The following is a 21873-nucleotide window of genomic DNA, read 5'->3' as shown; positions in this document are numbered from 1 at the left end:
GTATTGTTACACAATGCACTTCTTTTATAGTTGTTTTGATTCAGTATGCAGGTTGCTGCAAATGGCCAGATGTAGAATAGATGGCCATTTTGTTGATATTTTATTATTACTTCCGAGGCTTCCGGGTGTTGATTTTTGGGATATGTGCCAGAATAATAATACAACTAAACTTTGGTCGTGGGAAAAACAAGGGAGAGACGGAACTAGTGACGTGTGGAATAATTAATAACATTTATTAGTGTGGAACATACCAGTCAACATTATACGTTTCAACTTTCAACCCTTGCCCGCAGAGGCGCAGGCACTGAATGGGCCTAACGGCCAAGCGCTTGGGAGGGCCACTCTAATCCTGCGCACTCGTACGTACGGAGTTACGGGAGTTCTAGTGCTTAGTAGTACACTGGCCCTAACACGTTTTTCTAGTAGCATTCATATCAGCGAATCATTTCGTAGGTGAGGGTCCCCGTTACGTACATAACGAAACGACGCTAACGTGTAATAAAGTACATATGCAAGACAGAAGAAAGTGGGCTCCATACGGAGTACGTCATCTAAATTAGCGACCCCTTGCACGCTACTATCAAAATTATTCTGTCTCTTGCGTGCATGAGGCCAACTCAGGTCTGATGATCGTCTCCCATTCCCCCATTCAACTATTTGAATCAAGACCCACCCAGTTATTTTTATATCCCAGGGATTGGGAAGGATCTTCTTCAGCGGCCAGATATGCATGCAATAATTACGCTCTCCGCCAACCAAAATCCTTCAAATCTTCGTTGAGCCACCAGCAATTCTGTCCATCTTATCGCTAAACCTAGTAATTGAAGGACCCCCCCATCCCCCTGACGTGTTGGTACCTCAGTGGTCCGTCAGGTTATAAATGCTAGGTTGAGTTCGCGCGGTTTGAGATCGTTTAGGAAGAGATCGACCTGCGCCACGCCTCAACCAACCGAGCGCAAGACTTTAACTAAAAACTTATCGTATCTTTCCATGTCATTTCCACCCTAGTTAGCACGTGTCCTCTTGGCTGTTTGTTTTCAGCCCTAGTTTACCGAGTTGTAACATTGACCTTTAACAACAGTCCACTCCCCGAGAAAGGAGATACTTATCTAATGTTGAGTTGCTAGCAGGAGGATGTATTGACCGTAGATAACGCGCGTCCTTTTTCGACTCCCAGGCTGTTAGCCATTATTGTCCTCGCATTGTCTCGTTTTGGGGAGGGCTGCTGAGAATGTACGAAACGTCACGAGAAACCCATCAGGGTTACCGCGTGGCGAACGGGGAGAACAGTATGTCGGACGGACTGGAAAAAGACCCAATTGTGGTGGTAGGCTTCGCATTTAAGTTCCCAGGCGATACGACGGACTCGACGTCCTTTTGGAACATGATGGTAGAGCAGCGCTGTGCGATGACAAGGACGCCAGCAGACAGGATCAGCGAGAAAAGTTGGCATCATCCGGACCAGTCCAGACGGGGACAGGTGAGCTTACAACTTCGAAGTAATTCCCCCCGCAACAAGAGTGGTATTGAATAGAATTTCCGCGACAGTTCTATACGTGTGGCGCGCATTATTTGCAAGAGGATATTTCCCTCTTTGACGCTCCGTTCTTTTCTCTCTCGGCCGAAGAAGCAGCTGGCATGGATCCCCAGCAACGACATCTGCTAGAAGTGACCTACCATGCATTGGAAAACTGTATGTAAACGCATAGTTGACTTTTTTTTCTTGTCTTTTTTTTGGGGGTGTATACTGAGAAAATGAATAGCTGGTATACCGTTAAATGTCGCGGTTGGCTCCCACACCTCGGTTCACGTCGGCTGTTTTACAAACGACTACGGGTTGCAGATTTTTAAGGATATCGAAACCAGCGCTGATTACGATGTCTTTGGAGTTAATACAAGTATGAATGCAAATCGGATAAGCTGGTTTTACGACTTCAAAGGTGCCAGCATGAACGTGGACACGGCATGCTCGAGCAGTCTGGTAGCACTTGATTTAGCTTGCCAGGAGTTGCGTAGTGCTGGTTCTAATATGGTACTTCGTCCTCTTGTTTATTTTTTTCTCGTTGTTTATTCGCGCGAAGCAATTCACCACGTTGACGCGATTCTGACTTTTTCGTAGGGTATTGTTGCAGGAACCAACTTGATATTCTCCCCAGACTTTATGCAAATCCTGTCCAACGTCAACATGTTATCTCCAGATGGGAAAAGCTACAGTTTTGACCAACGCGCAAACGGCTACGGACGAGGTGAAGGTACGGGAGCAATTGTAGTCAAGCGACTTTCTGATGCGCTTCGAGACGGGGATACAATTCGCGCCGTCATCCGTTCGACAGGGCAAAACCAAGATGGGCGAACGCCATTGGGCATTATGCAACCTAACGGCGATGCACAGTCTAAGCTAATTCTGAACACATACGCAAAACGTTCCCTTAGTCTCGAACCGACGCGGTATTTTGAGGCTCACGGCACTGGTACGCCTGTTGGAGACCCGATTGAAGTCAATGCGCTAGGCGAGGTCTTTCGCAGTGTTCGAACTCCTGATGATCCTCTATTTGTGTATGTTTAGACCATCCTTACGTGTTCGCTCAAAGCTAATGACTCAGGGGCTCTGTAAAATCCAACATCGGACACCTTGAAGGCGCCAGCGGTATCGCTAGCGTGATCAAGACTATCCTTATAATTGAGAAGGGAATCATTCCGCCAAGTGCAAATTTGCAGAGAATAAACCCAAAAATAGACACTGAATGGCTTCGTATTAAGGTAGATTCTATTCGAAAAAAAGGTTTATCTATTGGCAAGATCACGTACTTACGAGAATAGTTCGCGATGACGCCGACGCCCTGGCCTACAACTGGCCTTCGCCGGGCGTCTATAAATTCCTTTGGCTTTGGAGGTTCAAATGCACACATTGTGCTGGATGACGCATTTCATTTTCTCAAACAACATGGGCTTTCTGGAAACCATGTGACGGTTGAACAACCACCATCTACGAACACACTACCGGTAAATGGAATTGAAGCGCATGACATGCAATATGAGTTACCAATGCCAAAGCTATTCATTATATCAGCACACGACAAAGCCGGTGTCAAACGCGTTGCTTCTGCATACAGTAGCTTTTTTCAGAGATCCCCGAAAAAAAAGGCCTTATTCGGTACCTTTGCAGCCGACCTTGCATATACCCTCAACACTCGCAGATCAGCCTTGCCACACAGAAGCTTTTGGACAGCATCAAACAGAGATCAGCTCGTCCAAGTAGAGGAGCGCATGGTGCCAGCCCAGCAGGCTGTCGATAAACTGGTTCTAGGATTCGTCTTTACAGGCCAAGGGGCCCAATGGGCTGGTATGGGCCGGGAATTATTGGAATACAACGTTTTTAGAGACAGCCTGACTAGATCAGACCATTATCTCAGGAAGTTCGGAAGTACATGGTTTTTGGAGGAAGAGATCTGCCGAGGTAAAGATACGTCTCGGATAAATACCCCAGAAATCGCTCAGCCGGCCACTACTGCACTGCAAATCGCCCTAGTCGATTTACTGAGAAGCGTAGGCGTGCATCCTGCAGCCGTGATTGGGCATTCCTCCGGCGAGATTGCAGCCGCATACACCCAAGGAGCACTGACGGCTGCTGAAGCAATACGGATTGCTTTCTTTAGAGGTATTTGCGCGACCAAGCTGTCTCTGACGCAGCAGCGGACCGGTGGAATGATCTCTGTGGGGGTTTCCGAGGACGATGCGGCCATTTATATTGAGCAAATAGCCCAGACATACGGCCACCGTGGCTTGGCTATAGCATGTATCAACAGCCAGAAAAACGTGACTGTCTCTGGCGACGAGACGCAAATCGACGCCTTGCGAGAAATCCTGGATAGGAAAAGGATATTCGCTCGCAAATTAGCGGTGCCAGTCGCCTATCACTCGTTTCACATGGAAGATATATCCGCGTCTTATCGTGAGCTTATTGGTCCTTTGGACTCCCCTCCTCCGGTGTCATCATCTCATACAGCCATGATTTCCTCTGTTACTGGCCAGCAAATTCAAGCTAAGAATCTTCGTTCTGCGGAGTACTGGGTGAAAAACCTGACTTCACCTGTCCGATTCTCAACAGCGTTCAATAAGATATGCACCAAGTCTGGTAAGATTCGGAAGAAGCTCGATTGCAGCCACCTATCCCAAATAGGGGTGAATTTCGTACTCGAGGTTGGACCGCACTCGGGCCTACAAGCCCCAATTCGGAATCTATTGGAGTTGCTTCCTTGGAGCGGGGGCATCACATACTCTTCTCTGCTTCAAAGAGGGAAACATGCAGCAGAAACCTTTCTTACGTCTATTGGAAATCTATACTGCTGTGGGGCACCTGTAGATCTTGCTTCGGTCAATCGACTGGGGGAATTCCTTCCAACACACCACAAAGTCATCCATGATTTACCTGGGTATCCTTTTAATCACCAAACATCATACTGGCACGAGAGCCGCATTGCAAGCGAATTCCGTCTGGACACTCACGGAAAACTGGATCTCTTAGGAAAACCGGCTCTAGATTGGAATCCGCTCGAGCCACGATGGCGGAATATCATACGCGCATCCGAACTTCCCTGGGTTCAAGACCATGTTGTCAACGGCGTAATTATGTATCCCGCCGCAGGCATGGTGGTGATGGCCATCGAGGCAGCAAACCAGATGGCCGACGCGAACAGAACGATTTCTGGCTTTCAATTAAAAGATACTAGCTTTTTACGTGCGCTTGTTATTCCAACAGGTGAAAGTGGAGTTGAAACGCACCTACATCTCAGTCAGGAAGCGGGCTCGTGGACGAAATTTCGACTATCGTCATTTGACAATGGAAGATGGCATGAACACTGCCATGGTTTTATCAAAGTCGAATATGAGACTGGAACTCAAAACAAGCTAGACCGATTTTCGAAACAACAGAACGATATTACCAAAGCATGTGTACTAGATGTCGACCACGACCGCCTTTACAAAACCGCGTCCGATAGCGGGTTGGTATTTGGGCCTACTTTTAGATCGACACACAGTGGGAAAATCAGCAAAAACCGCGAAGCCATGTCTTCAGTGAACATATACACATGGCCCCCCAATGAATATCCACAGCCTCATGTTGTCCACCCTACTACTCTAGACGGGATCTTTCACCTCATACTGGCTATTCTGTCTGACGGTGGACAAAAAGAGATTCCCACTGCAGTCCCTAGCGGGATCCGTCGAATATGGATAGCAAAGAACGGTCTTAGCACGCCATGCGATGAGCCAGACGTAAAGGCCTTTGCTTGTGTCACAAATATGCATAGCCGAGGTCACGAATGCGATATTCGAACACTGAACAACGCTGGTACAGCGTTTCTTGCCCAGATAGACGGACTGCAATCCACAATTGTAAATACCAAATCCACAGATCAAGCTCAGCGTCATAAGCTATACCATCTCGACACTGTTCCGGATATAGACCTTTTGGACCAAACTCAACTTTCTTCGTACTGTGCTCAAGCCGAGCGAGCTCCGGATCCATTAGACTATCACCTCGACTTGAACTTTGTTCTCTACGCGTTCCTAGATAAGACGATGCAGAACTTAGGGGATATCCCTCACGACAAAATTGAACCACATGTTCTCCGATATATCGAGTGGGCACAACATCAGCTGAATCAATTCCAAAAGGGACAGCTGCCCCTTGGCCGTGACGAATGGAAGGATCTGCTCAAAGACGAGGCTTATTTTGATGCTGCCTGTGAGAGAGTTGCAGCAGCCAACAGTCAGGGTTTCATGTTCGTGCACACCGGCAAAAACCTCCTATCCATTCTTCGCGGCGAGCAGGATCCATTGCAATTCCTTTTCAAAGACGGCTACATACACGCATACTACCGAGAAACAAACAACCGCCCATGCTTTGACCAGTGGGACCGCTACCTGCAAGTCTATGCGGCCAAACATCCCAAAATGCGCATTTTAGAGATTGGGGCTGGCACCGGTGCTACAACAACCCAAGCACTACACACACTTTCTCATGGCTGCGGCCGCTCCGAGGCAAACCCCGTGTACTTGTCATACGACTTCACTGATTTGTCGCCAGTATTCCTCCAGCATGCACAAGAAAAATACAAAAATTATCCACGCATAAAATACCAGGTACTCAACATCGAAAAAGACCCACTGCAACAAGGGTACGCGGCCGAATCGTACGATTTAATTATTGCGGCCAACGTGCTCCATGCCACACCAAACATGGAGCACACGATGGCTAATGTCCGCAAACTCCTCAAACCGAAAGGAAAACTGATGATGTATGAAATCACTCAGCCGGATATCGTACGCTCAGGCTTTGTTGGTGGACTCATGGCAGGCTGGTGGGCGGGAATGGAGGACGGACGACCGTGGAGCCCGGCAATGACTACGACGCGGTGGGCTGATGTGCTCACAAATACCGGGTTCTCGGGGGTTGACCTTGAAATTCCGGAATATAATCATTCGGACTGCCAGGAGACATCGATATTAGTATCTACGGCGGTATCTAATCTCGCGCCAGAGAGGAGTTTAATGGCCAGCGACGAACAGTTTGCCAACATCACGTTTGTTGTGAATCCTCAGTCCGTCTTTCAGAAAGGGTTATTCAAGCAAACACGCGAATCTATCGCATCACAATACCCCGGATCTGCGGTTGAAAAAATTGCGTGGGAAGAATGTGCATTTTTGCCGTCCATCAAAAAGACAACTCTTGTGTTCCTTCTCGAAACAGACGCAGCATTTTTCAGCCAGATTAGTGAAGCAAACCTGACCAAGCTACAGAAAACAATCAGTCAATGTGGCCACGTCTTGTGGGTGACAGCCGGTGGTGGAGCAACCCCGAAGAACCCAGAGCATTGCATGGCCACCGGATGGGTACGCACGTTGTCCAACGAACGGACGATGGGGCGTATATGTACTCTTGCCCTTGATATCAATGGACCTGCTCATAGCGAGCAAGTTAAATACGTCGTACAGGTGCTTGCTGAAGAAATATTCAGCAATGACAAGGAGCATCAGGAGTCAGAATTCATCGAAATGGACGGTTCATTACATATTCCGTTACTGAAACCAAATTTGCCACTGAGCGAGGACGTTTCCGCTGCAGAAGCTGAAGAACAGGTAACCGTCAAGCCGATTGGAGAGGCGGGGGCTGTTAAATTGCAGACGCGCGAGCTGGGCACCCTCGGTAACTTCCAATGGATCGAAGGGAGCAATATAACGGAACCATTGCAAGCAGATGAAGTGGAAATCGATGTGAGAGCAGTGGGTGTGAATGTTCATGACTGCCTAGTCGCTCTTGGGAAAATCCCTGGAGTATTCGGCTTGGAGTGTGCTGGCATTGTAACTCGAGTAGGGAGTGCATCTACCTTCAAGTCTGGTGACCGAGTTGTTACTTTCGGACAGGACTTGTTTCAAACGACAATACGCAGTCAGGACGACAAGGTGTGCAAATTACCTGCTTCCCTTTCATTTTCTGAGGCCGCATCTATTCCAGTTGGTTTTGGAACGGCATGGCAAGCCATAAATGAGATATCCAGAGTCCAACAAGGAGACCGTATCCTCATTCATACTGGCCCCGGAGGAGTATGGCCAGTTTCGGTGCAAATAGCCCAGTTCCTTGGTGCTGAAGTATTCGTGACGGTGGACTCGGACGAACAAAAGTCACTTATCCAAGCTCAGTATCAGATTGCAGAGGATCATGTCGCTTTAAGAGAAAACACCAGTTTCACCGATCTCATCATGAATATCACCCAGGGAGATGGCGTCGATGTCCTGCTCATCAACTCCAGTGTCGGTGAAGATATCTTTGTTGCATCGTGTGAATGCATTGCTTCTGATGGCCGGATTGTTGAGATTGGAGAGAAAGTTAGCAATAAACTACTTTCTGTTGCCCTGCCAGAGATCACAAACATTTCATACACACATTTCAATAGCATAGATTGGATGCAAAGAAGGCCGAAACGAGCAAAGAAAACAATAGACACTGTACTCGACCTCGTTGAACAGAACGCCCTCCGCCTCCAGCCAATAAACTCTTTCGCCGTTGATCACGTCAAAGAAGCGTTCCAAATGGCGAATGCCGAACAAACGACAGACAAATTCGTCGTCGACCTCACCTTAGACGCACGAGTGCCGGTACTGTTGAAAAAGTCCTTTCAATGCACATTCAACCCCGATGTGACGTACGTGATCACCGGTGGCTTCGGCGGACTTGGTCGAGTCATCGCAAGATGGATGGTACGACTTGGGGCACGCAATCTAGCCCTCCTAGGAAGGTCAGGGGCAAAGACAGAGCTCGCCCTGGAGCTAGTGTGCGAACTAGAGTCTCAAAACGTGCGAGTGGCAACTCCTCCTTGCGATATCATTGACCCGGAGGCTGTTCGACGTGTCTTCCAAGAACTATCACAGACAATGCCTCCTATCAAGGGATGTATACACGGCTCCTTGGTGCTGCGAGATAGACTGTTCGATGACTTGACATACGAAGATTGGCGGGTCACCGCCGAATGCAGGGCTGCAGGATCATGGAATCTGGAGACGAATCTCCCGCGCGATCTGGACTTTTTCGTCCTGCTCTCGTCGGCGAGTGGCGTCGTGGGGCTCCCATCGCAGTCCAACTATGCATCCGGAAACACATACATGGATGCCTTGGCCAAGTACCGCGTGGCCAAGGGCCAAAAGGCAATCTCAATTGATCTGGGAGCCATGAGTGAAGACGGTATTCTCGTCGAAACGGGGATATTGGACAAGGTTCTCAGCTATGGGCCCATGGCACCGGTCTCGCGCAAGGCTCTGTTGGGCCTCCTAGACCATTATTGCAACAGGGATCTGCCAATTCTGACACCAGCAACCTCGCAAATATTAATTGGACTGACCCTGAGTGGCGAGGGTTATATGGGCAAATTATTCGCCAGAAAGCGGCTGTTTTGTCACCCGGAAGTAGCCATATCAGATGAACAAAATGACAATGGCACTCCTCGAATTGACGCTCGGAAAGCTCTTGTTACTGCCACGTCGCTACAAGACGCCAGGGATATCGTGTCGCAGTCCCTTATCAGCAAGCTAACGCACGACTATAAAGTTATCACCGAGGACCTTGAGATCGACCATCAAGCTCCCCTATACACGCTCGGTGTGGATTCGTTGCTAGCCGTGGAGTTGTGCAAATGGGTTGCAACCGAGTTTTCTGCTGATCTGGCAACGTTTGAAGTACTAGGTGGTGCCAGTATGACCACCATGAGTACGATGGTCGCCACACGGACCCAGCTGCAGCATCCTACTTGGTAAAAGCCGATGCGATTGTGATGTATTTTTGTTTTTCTTTTTTCTTTTTCTTTTGTTTGTATTTTTTTTTTTAGAGATAGCCGAAAGGATAGAACATCAGTTGATATATTTATCAATTGATGGTTGTATTTACCACATATGTACATAATAATACGACTGGAAAGTCAAACATTGACATTCTATGCTAACGTCTGGGTTTCAAATGTTCGTTATAGAAGACGTTACATGGAATGTTAGTTGATCATCTAATAGAATATTGATTTCAAGATCGCTCAATACAGTAAATTGATTAGATATGTAAACGTTGACAAGCAGTCTGCTACAACCCAACCCTTCCCATCCGTGCCACTGTCGCCACTGACTAATAGAAAAATATCATAGGTATAAAAACAAGAGAGAAACACAGCGAAAGTATTAAAATCACTAAAAGCATCGGCGTGATAACTAGGTCTTGGTCCGCAACAGGTATATTTCACTTACTGCAATAGTTATATTAGCTTGTGTGGTTTCAAGAGAGGACATCAAACTTACAGAAATCTCAGCCATGGTTTCATCACCGTTAGCGGCAGGCTGGGCAACACCGTTGGTGGCAGCGTCAACTGGCGCATTCTCGGATCCGACAAAGTAGTCGTCCATCTCAGCATCTAATTCCTCCGTAGTCTTCTTACGCTGAGTTGGGTTTTTACCCTTACGTGCGCGAACACGGCCACGACCACCGGCGGCGGCGGCATTCTTCGTGGCAGTGGCGGGCCTGGGCTTAGCCTTGGATTGACTATTGACTGGTAAGAATATGATAATAAAACAAGCAATGGCTGGAACTTACGTGACACGCTCACTCAATGGCTTGGGGGCAGGAACCTGAGGGGCATGGGTGGCATCGACAACCACCTCGACCTAAGTTGCATTAGCAATGATTTTGAAAATTGAACAAAACTACACACCTTCATGGGGCGACCATCAACAAGGGTTCCGTTGAGTTCTTTGGCGGCCTTGGCGGCAGTGTCAGGCTTGCTGAAAATGATAGAAGCGATACCACGGCTGACACCGTTTTGGTTGTAGGTAACAGTGACCCGCTTCACAGGGCCGACTGTCTTTGTGAAATAATCCTATACGGCGAGACTGATCAGTATTTCAATGTAACGTGTTATCGAACTAAGACGCCGTAGATAAGAGCGAAAGAAGCGCGCGCAAAAATCGGAACCGGAAGCAGGACATCAGCGAGCACATAATGACCACCTGCACATTGGAAACAACGGCCTGACGATCGCCATGCCGGGGACTTGGCTCGTAAAACTTCAATACCATCAATAGCATACTAAGGCTTCCGCATTTGTCAAGTCAATATCAAGGGTCTGCGCGGTGATCAACCGTGTCTTTGTGGAGCATCGTCTCGGACAGTAAAAGGGACCAGTACCAGGGGCGACCAAAGCCCGGACGACGAATGCATGAGAGAAAGGCTTCAGAAGATGAATCACCATCCTGAAGCTATGCCCACAGCAGACCAGAAGCGAGGTACTACCCGTTATGCCTGCCATGCATGTACGGCTCTCTCGTTTTGATGTATCCAGTAATTGACTCGACATTGTGCAGTGCTTCAGAACCACTATTGCGCTCGCTGATGCCCATCGCATACGAAGAGAGGGAAAATCCATCAAGGTAGAACGTAGCCCAGTGGTATTTCAACCACTTTACACACTCAAGTCTGCGATACGTGGATCGGGCTACACTAAGTAAATAAGTGAGCAGCGACCCATGGTTGCGCTAGACGCGACAGAGCTCAACTCTCGTCATGACACAAGGCCCTTTGAAAGGGGTCATTTTGCTTGAGAGGAGCACCCATCTGGTGTTGGCATTCGAACAAACACGAACAGCTCAAACGAGGTGTTGTGTGGAAGCGGACGCGCCTCAAAAGGTTTCGCAAGAAGATGGCGATAGAAACCCAAGGCCACAGGTAGCCCGTTGGATTAACGTACCTTGATACTGCTTTCGCCTACATCGTGTGGCTGGTATTGATTAGCATGCATTCTAGATTTCGCTCGGTCGGTTGATCAAACTTACAAGTCCACTGACGATGATTTTGCTTTCATTCACAGGAGAGCTGGGGCCGATGGCGCCACTCTTGGTAGCGGCCCTGGCAGGCTTGGTGTTTTTCTTCACTCCACCAACAGGGGCTTTGCTTGTGGCAGCCTTGGCTGGGCCACTGCGGCGACGGTTTGCACGGCCGCCCTGGCGACGGGACTTGGAGATGTCCTCGAGAGACTGGTCAAGTTTAGAAGAAGACATGGTCGCTGGGTAGTTGTCGTTCGTGAAATGAGACACAGATGATAAAACGCGTTTGCGCTATGACTTGAGTCGGGATGTTCTTGGCAACAAACAGTGGTCGATGGTAGTCGCGAATGGTGAACTCGCAACGATGGTAAGTGGCAGCGTTGTTGAGTTTGGTTTGATGGTGTTTGGGGGGATGGCTGAGGGTGGAGGGAAGAAGAGAGAGAGCCTCGGGGCTGAGGCCTGACGCGGTGGAAGGCGTCGGGGGGCGGCCAGCTTGGCGCTAGGCTGAAACGGACACCGCCTTGCCTTTTCCGGCCGACTCCGGTTTGCAGCCCAACAATAATGAATATGAACGCATCAATAAAGAAGATGAAAAAGATGAAAAAGAAATTGAAGCAAAGAGGAAAAAAACGCTTTTCCATGCCCGAGTTGGCACAAGGCTGAGTCGAGACCTATCGTATGTGTAAAGCCGCTCTTATCTACGTATCCTGAATGATAAACCTATAACCTAAATATTCATATTCATGTCTATCATAAATCGAAACAAAACGGCAGGTATGCAGGCTGAATAATCGTACCAATCCCTGCGCCTTTACGCCCAGAATAATGAAACGCGCCCTTGAAACATAAAACAAAAAGCAACCCTGGGTGTATATATATACTCATGTGTACCCAATATTAACTCTTCAACGCCTCCAGCCGGCCGCGCATTTGCTCGAGAGTGGCTTCTTGGTCTTCAAACTCTGCTTCTGCCGGCGCCTCTTCTTCCACGGGCTGTTGGACACGGACCGGTTCGACCTTGGACAGTTTGCCCTGCAGCACTTCCTGCAGAACCTTGTCGACTTCAGCGTCGGCCTCCTCCAGTTCGTCGTCAAGGAGCTCGTCGTTTGGCAGCGCATCGTCGACGATTTCCTCAATAATCCCGGCTCGCACAAGCTCAGTGGACAACTGGCGCATGGTGTTGTTGAGCTCCGGCATACGAACAAGAGTGTTGACATCCTTCATGATCCCAGTCGATTTTTTGAGGCTGCCCTGGATTTTGCGCACCGAGAATGCTTCGTTCACCTGCATTTGCACACTCTGTAACTGGGCGCGACTCGTCGTGAGGCGTGTGTTTTGTTTCCGGATTCGGAGTAATTCACGAGCAAACGTCTTGGTCTCGGCCGTCGCTTGCTTCGCCTGCGATGGATTTCGCTGTGCTCGACGCGACGCATTGACGATGAGCTGACGGGTCTTGCTTTCAAGAGACTTTAGTTGGGAGATATCGCGGTCTAGTTGTCGGGTGTTTGATCGGATGAGCTGGTTGCATTTCCGCATCTAAGACGACTGAGTTTTAGCGATCGATCAGCGAAAAACCACAGCGGCTGTTTCAGACTGACCTGGACTTGCGGATCCGGCCCGAAAAAGACTGCCTTGATAGTCTCCATGTTTTGGAAATGTGCTGAAGAAGATCCGCTGCGATATGCGAGTTGATCTGCCAGACGATCTGATCGGGGTCGTGAGCCTGAGCCCCCCTGGTGGCTGCCTGCAGCGGTTCAGTGGTCACAAAGGACGAGGAGAAGCATGCGCCCGCGACGAGCGGACTATCTAGACGGAGGATCGACTGTTATTCTCAGTACGGAGAATAAAACAACAACAATAATATGGAGAGACTCGGCGAGAGGGGGCCTAAAGCGGTGACGTCTGGCGGCACACCGTACACGGCCCGCCGATCGCTGCCTCAGGCCGCCCACAGGCTGAGAGCCCAGGCTCGCACGCAAACAGGCCAAACAGGCGCGAGGTGAGGTTCCAGTAGTTTCCAGACCACCAGCGACCAAGTCAAGTCAAGCCTCTGTTGCTTTCTACACTCTGCAAGCAACCCTGCAACCTCATCGTCTCTCCCCATTTCTACACCCCCCTCCTCCTATCTCACTGTATCGCTCTTCACAATGTCTTACACACCCGAAGGTATGCTCTCTGTTTTTTTCTCTTGCAAAGCCGCAGCTCGATGATGCGAAACCCCGCACTGTGCTTGCCGCACACCATTGGACTCGGCGATAGCTCGAAGCTTTTTGCAAGCCGATGATTTTTTTTATTTTTATTTTTTTCACTTTTTTTTTTTCAAAATCAAGATCACCACTAACATGTCTATTCTTTGCTCGCAGTGACCTGGGCGCAGCGCTCGTCCGATTCCGACGAGACTCGCAACTACCTCTGGGTCTTCATCAACGTTCCCGATGTGCCGCCGTCGTCAGCAGACGTCAAGGTCACCTCGACGAGCGTCTCTTTCACCGGTACAGATATCAAGGAAAAGAAGTACAGCGTCACGCTTGAACTCTACGCCGAGATCGACACGGAGAACAGCAAGACCCACCACACTCCCCGTGGTGTCGAGATGGTGCTGCGGAAGAAGACGCTGGGCCTGGAGTACTGGCCTCGCCTTTTGAAGGAGGCCAAGAAAGTTCACTTTGTCAAGACTGACTTTGACAAGGTTTGTCATCTTGATTTACCTTATTTTTCTGTTCTTATTTTCTAACTATCTCTAGTGGATCGATGAGGATGAGCAAGACGAGGCTGTGGATGACGACTACGCAGCCAACTTTGGTGGCTTCGGCGGCGAGGAAGGCGGCCTCGGTGGCATTGATTTCTCCAAGCTTGGTGGAGGCAACCTAGACGGTGCTCTTGGCGGTGAGGAAGAAGAGGAAGGTGTAAGTTTACCTTAATTTTGACTTCTTTTTCTCCCAACTTTTTTATGCTAATTCCTTCCCAGGACGAAGATCTGCCAGAACTCGAGGGCGATGAGAAGTCCTCAGGCAAGAAGATCGAGGAGCTTTCTTAAAGACAGGAAAAAAACGAACAAAAGGAGTTACAAGCCAAATCCATCTATTATTTCCCTTTCAAACACACACGCACGCGCTGCCGTTTTAAAAAAAAATCTTTGTAACCGAAACGAATTCACCTGATAATATAATCGATCAATACCAACTTGAATGATCGGACGTTCAGACCATGCCTATTTGGATGTTTTGTAGCTCAGTTTAATTATGAATTGATCTTAGCAGATTTATTTTTAGTGTTTTGTGGCTAGTGGTATCGATATCCAGGACTCATCCAACACCACCCTTGGGAGTTGCAGTAGAAGCTGATTTCAAGTTGCATATCGCTACGGTCGCACGTCATCACCTAGTCAGAATCCTTGCCCCATACATCTCATTTGTGATGAATGAAAAATGCAAAAGGGGAATTCTTGAAACTCTTCCTGCAAGACGTCTACTACGGACGCGGCCAGTCTGACAAGGAACTCTCGAGTTGCCTTTTACCATTCGAAACCGTGGCCTGTCGCTTTGTTCGTTTTAAATCTTTGGACGGTTCTTTCATTTTTTTCTTCGGTTATACTCTCTTACGATATGGCAGAAAAAACTATGAAGGAATTGAATAAAGATTAGCAAATGGTCCCTATAGAAAATAGGTGCAAAAGGTTGCCCTGGTCACCTGTATTGGCCTTATATCGAATGACATGATATCAACAGAATAGGTGCCAAAACCGCATGCCAATCGATTCTAAAGAGTAATTTTTATTTTCACACTACTTCTAACGTAGGCCCAACGCAACTAAATTAACCAAATTAATAACCCATGAACCAAAACTAATGGTGGTGACTGTGATGTCCGTGGCCATGCTCGCTATGATGGTGATGTTGGTGGCCGCCACCATGTCCTCCCTCATGATACTCATGCATATGCGATCCTTGCTCTGGCGGCTGATAATCGCGCGGCTCGTGGAAGCTACCATGGTACTGTTCGTATCCCGAAGGCGGCGGCAGATGGAACCCAGAGTCATACTGTGGCTGCTGGTCATATTGAGAATGAGGAGGGGGTTGGTGGCCGTAGCCGTCACCTGCAGGTGGAGCGCCATGCTGGTACTGCTGATGATGACTTTGATGTTGGTATCCTCCCTGATCATAGCCACCATGGGTTTGACCGTGGTGCTGCTGTTCTTGTGGTTCATCTGGTTGGTCACGACTGAGACCGCCGACGCCGGAGAGCAGGTTGCCAAATCCGCCGAGCTTATTGGCGATGCTGCTCACGTTTGAAATACCAGGGATGGGGAGTTTTTCTAATTGCTCCCAGGGTAATCCGCCAGAAGAGTGGGATTGCTGTTGCTGTTGTTGATGGCCCTGGCTGCTGTGGCCGGCACCGTAGAGACTGCCGCCAACAGCAGGGAAGCCGCCGCCGCCGTGAGTGTGTCCGGTGTGAGCTCCATGGGGACCGTGAGATTCTCCAGAAGAGTCTGTTTTCAAGTTCTTGCCGGCCCTGACGCCCTCTGCGCTGAGCACGTCGTTCAGGTTGCGTCCGTGGTCAGATCTCGACTTGACCCAGGCGTCGACGGCCTCGAACATGGACCGGTGGGCCTCGTTGTTCATGTCTCTGGTGGCCGGATGGTGGAACACACGTAGACAGTCGTTCAACACCTGGTCCACGGGGACATCGACATGCTGCCACGCATACAGCACGCGCGGGACCACATACTTCAAAATCGCAGAGGCAACTTGACCCGCCGGCGCGTTGAGAATGTTGACAAAGTGATCTTTGGAAAGCATCGAGTGCGTGGGATCGCTACAGTGCGGGTCGGTCCACACCTCGTACTGATGCTTCCCCGACGATTCAACGACACCCATCGACCCCGTCTGCATTGATTTAGAGGCCATATTGATAAGCGGCCGGATGAACGGGGCAAGAAGCGAGAAGACAAAGAGCGTGACAGTCTCGGTGATCTTCTCGACAAGCGATTCTAGACCGGGGATCTTTTCGATGATCGAGCTGATGCGGCGAACAACCTTGTCCCGGAACTGCAAGATGGGATAGATCTGGTTCACGGTCTTTTGGGGATCGAAGTCTGAAACAGCCGAAGGAATGTTCGAACCTCCAGAGGCTCCGCCAGTGGGTGGTTGCTGATGGGTAGCATATCCGCCTTGTGGTTGCTGGTGTTGAGGGGCGCCATAGTCTTGCCCGTATGCACGAGACTGGTCGAATCCTCCAGCCACTGGCTCATCAAACCCGCGAGAAGAATTAGTATAGCCAGTGTGGACATGCTGACTGCGGTTTGCCGCTGCCTGTTGCTCTGAGCGCTGTTTAAGTTCTTCGGCTTCTATCACAAGTTCCTTCGTGCCAGGCACGTTTCCGAGAAGACCTGTCAGTGCGTTGAGCGGAGATGATCCCGAGTTGGATTCAGCATTCAAGAGAGCATTGTCCGCCTCGTTCAACTCAGACTGGGTGAAGTGATCGTTCGCCTCGCCAAGCACAGAGTGAAAGAAATCCACCATACCAAAAGTGCCCGTGACCAACGGGAACACATGGCGACCATGGAGAGTAATCTGCGTGGCCGTGCCTACGTGAGGAAAAACATTGTTGTAACCCATTTCGCGCATGGTTAGTTCGCAGTAGTTGGAGTGAGCGCCAAAGTCCTCCAGCGTGTGGAGGCCCTGCCCTAGACACCGCAGGGCTTCGCACAGATCTTCTTCTTTGCCCTTTCCGTGACCACCGCTGGTGTACATACGGCCGTAGTGGATGCTTCGAGACATGCTGTACTTGACGTACGCAGCACTGGTGGCCCAGTCACCCCGTTCATTCGCGATGTAGTTTTTCATGCCGGTTTCAGGGTCAATGTCGAGTTCCACCTGACGCACGGGGGGACGAAGGCGCTTGTCGAACTGTCTCGCATCTTCGTTGTCTGCGTAGTCTTTGGGGTTACTAGACAAGTCAGTAATGAAAAATATATATAACTCATATAGGTACTCACTCGATATGCTCCTCAGGACGGTACACGCCCAGTCGGTCTGCAGTAACTTCAAACTCTCCAGTCGCATAGCCAAAGCTCATAAACGAGAGGACCCAGACCAGAACGCGGATAGTATCAGCTTGTAGGTTCTTCAGTGTGCCTACATCCATTGCCTGGGAACTGCATTGAGGGATTAGCCATTCATTCAACTCTCCTACCCCTGATAGATAAATCTTACTAGTCACGCAGCCAATTTCCAAAGTAGACACGCTTGATCATGGTCGAAGTCCATTTGTGGCCCTTGATGAAAGCGAGCGCCTTGATGGTATCTTCGATATCGCCATGGCGCCAATTTTTGCCCTCGACGGTAGATATAGAAGCGATATCTGTTGACACGGTCAGTCAGTGGGATCGTCAAGAGGCTGTAGAGACAGTTGGGAACAACGTACTGCCAGCTCCGAATGCGCTGGCCTTGGTAGGTAGCAGCACCAGCAGCACCACGAGGAAGACGATAGAGGGCGAGATGCCCTTGAGTATGCGTAGTGCCATGTTTTGTGATCCGATTGATTGTTTACAGGAGCAATCGGTTGCGGAGGCACAAAGTTTTTTCTGTGCCGGTTCCTGGTTTCTTTATTTTTGGTAGAGTTGCCCCTCCTCCGCCAAGATCGATAAGAGCAGCACCGCCACCTGGAGCTGATTGTGCCTGTCTTTGACTGTCTAAGCGAGATTCTCACTGACTAGAAAGAATTATCCCGGAAGAGGACAATGAAAAAAAGGAAGAAGAGGAAGAAGAAAAGATCGACGTCTCATAAGCAGCTGAAAAAACATCGGCCAAGCCTTTAGGCGATGACGCAGTCAGTAGCGGGTCGATCTGTTCAATCCATGCTATCCAAACAAAGGCAATTACTATTTGGATAATAATCCGAATAATAACAACGACGGCTAATGCAGCAGTTCCTTGGTGAAGGAAGAGAAATGTAACGGTCGGTATCGATAACGCTCCTTCCCCGCGTTGCAGCGAGCGGGCGGGGTACGCGATCGATGAATCTGAAGCTATTTTTATTTCTATCATTGAACAGGCCTATGGAATGGTGGATTGTTTCCTCCTCTTTTCATGACGGCATGATAAATGGCCCTTGATACTCACGCCTGATAGTATTCCTTCTTTCTTCCCTGCCAAATAACCCTGCCAAATAAACGAACCCAGTACAATGACATCATCACCATATCTCACCGCGCTGCAACGCGACGGCTTCGTGGTGATTCCCTCGCTGCTCTCGCCCGACGAGATCGCACCTCTGCGTGACGCTGCAACGAAAGCTACGACGCTCACACGCTCTGGTAAATGGCCGTTTTTTCGCACGGTGCCCAAGCAATTCCCGCCGTGGCCGGATGTCGTGCCGCCGGCGTCAGAAGGTGGGATATGGGGAGTGCAGCACTTGCTGCACCCTGCCATGCCGGGACGAAGCGAGTTTGCGCAGCTATATTTCTCGGATAAAGTGCTGCGTATTGTCGAGGAGTTACTGGAGGTTGGCACGACGACGACGGGACAAGAAGAAGAAGAAGGAGGAGGAGAAGAGATGCTGGTCATGGAACTGCTGAATCTACTCGTCGCCCCAGAGACAAAAGATTTTGAGCTGCGCTGGCATCGCGATGGAATCTCCGAGACAGCAACAAGCGACGAAGAGCTGCAGCTCCTGCACACAAACAGCCCTAATGGACGACAGTTTCATGCGCAGTATAACATCGCCCTATGTCCAGACACCTCGCTCATCGCAGTGCCCGGATCCCATCGACGCGCGCGCACCGACGCCGAACGCAATGCAGACCCGTACGAGCCGAATCTGACCGGACAGCGAGTTGTCAAGCTGGAACCGGGGGATGTGGTCTTTTACGACAGCAATATCCTACATCGAGGGGCGTATCAACATAAACCCGAGGGGGGCCCTGAAACGCGGTTGACGCTGCATGGAAGCGTTGGGCTAAAGAGTCAGGATGGCAAGGTCAGAGCAACGGCTGTGTTGCAACATGGCGTGGGCCAGTGGATTGACCGAGAAGAAGCTGCGCTGCATGCGGGCGAGAGAGCTGAGAGGATGAGGCGGAATCTGATTGCCATGGGGAGGGGTGATGATGTGGGATATGCTCTGCAGGGGTAGTATATCATATGGATATTCAATTTGCTATGTAGCGGTTAATTTACAACAGAGTATATGTACTGAAGGCTTATATACATGGTATGCGCAATCAATTCATTTGATAACCAGCCCACCCCTCTGGAGAAGACTGGTTCGATATAGCCGACGCCGACGACCCTGTAGGCGACCTAGAAGTGCTCATGAGTCTATGAATAGACCGGATCGCGTCTTCGGGTGACTGGCTACCACGCACAATACCAATAATAGACGGAACCCAGGCCTCGTCACAGTCGCGGATGATTTTGTAGATATTTTGCATCAAGACGCCCTTGCCGCGCCAGAAGTTGGCATGCGGGTGTTGCTGCAGTTGGTGCATCGCATTCTCTGCAAAGGCTGTGGAATTGTTCCGGGATGGTGGTGATGTATTATTGTGGTCTTGTTGAGTGTATAGAACGGGGGCGTCTGCAGGTACGCCGTTGAATCCCCAGGAATAGGGTGAACCTGTGTCTGGTCAGTTTTTTTTTTTTTGTTTCTATTTTAGTTTCGTCTAGGAAAGACAGACCAAAGTCATATCCTGGTACTTGGCCAGAGAAACTCTCACCAGAGCCCGGCCTCGTCAAGGGAGGATGTTGAAGCATACTGCTTCCGGTTGGCTGGCCTTGGGCATACTCGAAAGCTGCTGTATGATGCAGGCCAGCATTCTGATAGGACCCAGCATCAGCAACAAACCTAGCCTGTTGACTCTGCGCCCCGAAAAAGAGAGCAGCATCAGCTCCAGGTCTCTTCTGCGCTTTCCGCGGCCATGCATGTTCATCACCCTGCGCATGAGGCGCCATAGCTATAGCTGCTGCATCAGTTGGACTACTGGTACTGCTCGTCCTCGTTGACGACGATGACTGCTGGACGTCATCCCATCTTCTCTTCAGCCTATTCAACTCCTTCCGCAGCGAATCAATCTCGTCTGCTTGGTTGATCTGCTCGCGGTCTTCATTCGTGCGCACATACTCGCACTCATCCTGCCAGCCGCGCACCACGCACGAGCGACATGGTTTTGCGCGATCGCACTGCGCATTTGTCAAGTTAGTTTAGATTGATGCATTGGAAGTTTCTGGGAGGGGGGAATTGGAACTGACTTTGACCTTGCGTTCGCGGCATTTTATGCATGACTGCTGTGGTCTGTTCTTGGACTTGGTAGATTCGGCGTCTGCTGCGGGCGGATCCATCGAGACACATCACATCCAGATGTCTGTCATGGATAGAAGGGAAATAACAATAATAACAGCAGACTTGGTTATTATTGCCTTTTAAGTAGTATATCCGCAAGCTTCAGTTAAATCATCGTGATCTTTTTTCCTTTTTTCCTTTTTTCCCTTTTTTTTTTCTTCCTCCGTTTTGTCCAGTCCTGTCCTCTCCAACATTCGATCAATAATCGGTCACGGTTACATGTGACAAGAATGAGCTGATGGGTTCAACAAAAAAGCTGCAGAAAATAAAACTATCGACCAGCTAGCGATTTTTAGCTTGGTGATGGTTTGCTGCGGTTAAATGATGACGACGTCAACGACAACCTGATGCGAGAGCTTGGGAAAGCGCTAATCAGATGCAAACTAGTATTGATTGATTGAAAATTAATCTCAATTGATCAAGTGATGCGAAATGATCACTGAAAGTTGAGGTTGAAGTTGAAGTCGAACGGAACCTTGGTCGTGTGCTTATGTAATCTTCAAGAATTGAGAAATGACATCAGTATATTCGCTCGAATCAACGGTTGCATCAGAGGGAGAAAAAATATATAATTAAAAAAAAAAAAGGAAAATAAGAGTAGCCAGCTTCACATCAATACATCATCCATCAATCATCAAATCGGATCTGTTCTCTCTTCCTCTTCTCTTCTCCTCTCTTGGCTTGGTGCCCAATTACATCAAGTATACACATAACCCTAGTCTAACCCTCTATACCTTGTCCCTACAAATTGACCGATTCGACTCGATTTCGGGGTTGCTAATCAACCAACGTGTTGATTCATTGGGTTGGTCAGTTTGGCAAATCTAGCACTTTTGAAACACGTAGAAAGACCTCAGAAACAAAAAGAAAAAGAAAAAGAAAGACAGAAGCAAGAGTGAGTGAAGGGTGAATAATTGTGATGTCGCCAAGTATTTCTTTTTTTTTTTTTTGTTTCTTTTGCAGACGCTGGATATTTTTGGCGGGCAGGTTGAAAAAAGCAAGAAGAAAAAATTCAAGGATCAAACAAAAGGGGATAAAAAGAATAACAGACGTAACTCATATGATGTACTATCGATAATTGATAGGTAAACAGTTCGTATACGGTCTTGCGACAACGCATATAAAAAAAAGAGACACAAATTTTTGGTCAAAAACGTGATCAAAAGACAGTGCGTCCAT

At 49.0% G+C, this 21873-nt stretch overlaps 7 protein-coding genes across 7 annotated transcripts; 3 read left to right on the top strand and 4 right to left on the bottom strand.

Annotated features, from left to right (window-relative positions):
• Positions 1 to 1291: 1291 nt before the first annotated feature.
• Positions 1292 to 9312, top strand: TRUGW13939_05083 (uncharacterized protein; the record flags this gene model as incomplete). The annotated part of the gene is made up of 6 exons (XM_035488248.1): positions 1292 to 1480; positions 1549 to 1693; positions 1764 to 2032; positions 2120 to 2556; positions 2604 to 2760; positions 2821 to 9312. 6 exons carry the CDS (start codon positions 1292 to 1294, stop codon positions 9310 to 9312), a joined length of 7689 nt encoding a protein of 2562 aa, XP_035344141.1.
• A 473-nt stretch (positions 9313 to 9785) lies between these two features.
• On the bottom strand, positions 9786 to 11592 carry TRUGW13939_05082 (uncharacterized protein; the record flags this gene model as incomplete). The annotated part of the gene is made up of 6 exons (XM_035488247.1): positions 9786 to 9788; positions 9841 to 10081; positions 10133 to 10203; positions 10251 to 10415; positions 11283 to 11312; positions 11368 to 11592. 6 exons carry the CDS (start codon positions 11590 to 11592, stop codon positions 9786 to 9788), a joined length of 735 nt encoding a protein of 244 aa, XP_035344140.1.
• A 663-nt stretch (positions 11593 to 12255) lies between these two features.
• Positions 12256 to 13004, bottom strand: TRUGW13939_05081 (uncharacterized protein; the record flags this gene model as incomplete). The annotated part of the gene is made up of 2 exons (XM_035488246.1): positions 12256 to 12894; positions 12957 to 13004. 2 exons carry the CDS (start codon positions 13002 to 13004, stop codon positions 12256 to 12258), a joined length of 687 nt encoding a protein of 228 aa, XP_035344139.1.
• A 501-nt stretch (positions 13005 to 13505) lies between these two features.
• TRUGW13939_05080 (uncharacterized protein) lies at positions 13506 to 14395 on the top strand (the record flags this gene model as incomplete). Its single annotated transcript, XM_035488245.1, has 4 exons — positions 13506 to 13524; positions 13722 to 14047; positions 14103 to 14264; positions 14327 to 14395. 4 exons carry the CDS (start codon positions 13506 to 13508, stop codon positions 14393 to 14395), a joined length of 576 nt encoding a protein of 191 aa, XP_035344138.1.
• An 808-nt stretch (positions 14396 to 15203) lies between these two features.
• Positions 15204 to 17884, bottom strand: TRUGW13939_05079 (uncharacterized protein; the record flags this gene model as incomplete). Its single annotated transcript, XM_035488244.1, has 4 exons — positions 15204 to 17307; positions 17357 to 17515; positions 17574 to 17721; positions 17785 to 17884. The coding sequence occupies 4 exons, from the start codon at positions 17882 to 17884 to the stop codon at positions 15204 to 15206; spliced, it is 2511 nt and encodes an 836-aa protein (XP_035344137.1).
• A 662-nt stretch (positions 17885 to 18546) lies between these two features.
• Positions 18547 to 19491, top strand: TRUGW13939_05078 (uncharacterized protein; the record flags this gene model as incomplete). Its single annotated transcript, XM_035488243.1, has 1 exon — positions 18547 to 19491. The coding sequence occupies one exon, from the start codon at positions 18547 to 18549 to the stop codon at positions 19489 to 19491; it is 945 nt and encodes a 314-aa protein (XP_035344136.1).
• An 88-nt stretch (positions 19492 to 19579) lies between these two features.
• On the bottom strand, positions 19580 to 20693 carry TRUGW13939_05077 (uncharacterized protein; the record flags this gene model as incomplete). The annotated part of the gene is made up of 3 exons (XM_035488242.1): positions 19580 to 19971; positions 20033 to 20534; positions 20604 to 20693. The coding sequence occupies 3 exons, from the start codon at positions 20691 to 20693 to the stop codon at positions 19580 to 19582; spliced, it is 984 nt and encodes a 327-aa protein (XP_035344135.1).
• Positions 20694 to 21873: the final 1180 nt, after the last annotated feature.

This window comes from Talaromyces rugulosus, chromosome III (genome assembly GCF_013368755.1).
Source record: "Talaromyces rugulosus chromosome III, complete sequence".
NCBI classification, from domain to species: Eukaryota; Fungi; Ascomycota; class Eurotiomycetes; order Eurotiales; family Trichocomaceae; genus Talaromyces; species Talaromyces rugulosus.
The sequence above is the reverse complement of the archived record's forward strand: the minus strand, read 5'-3'. Positions and strand labels throughout refer to the sequence as shown.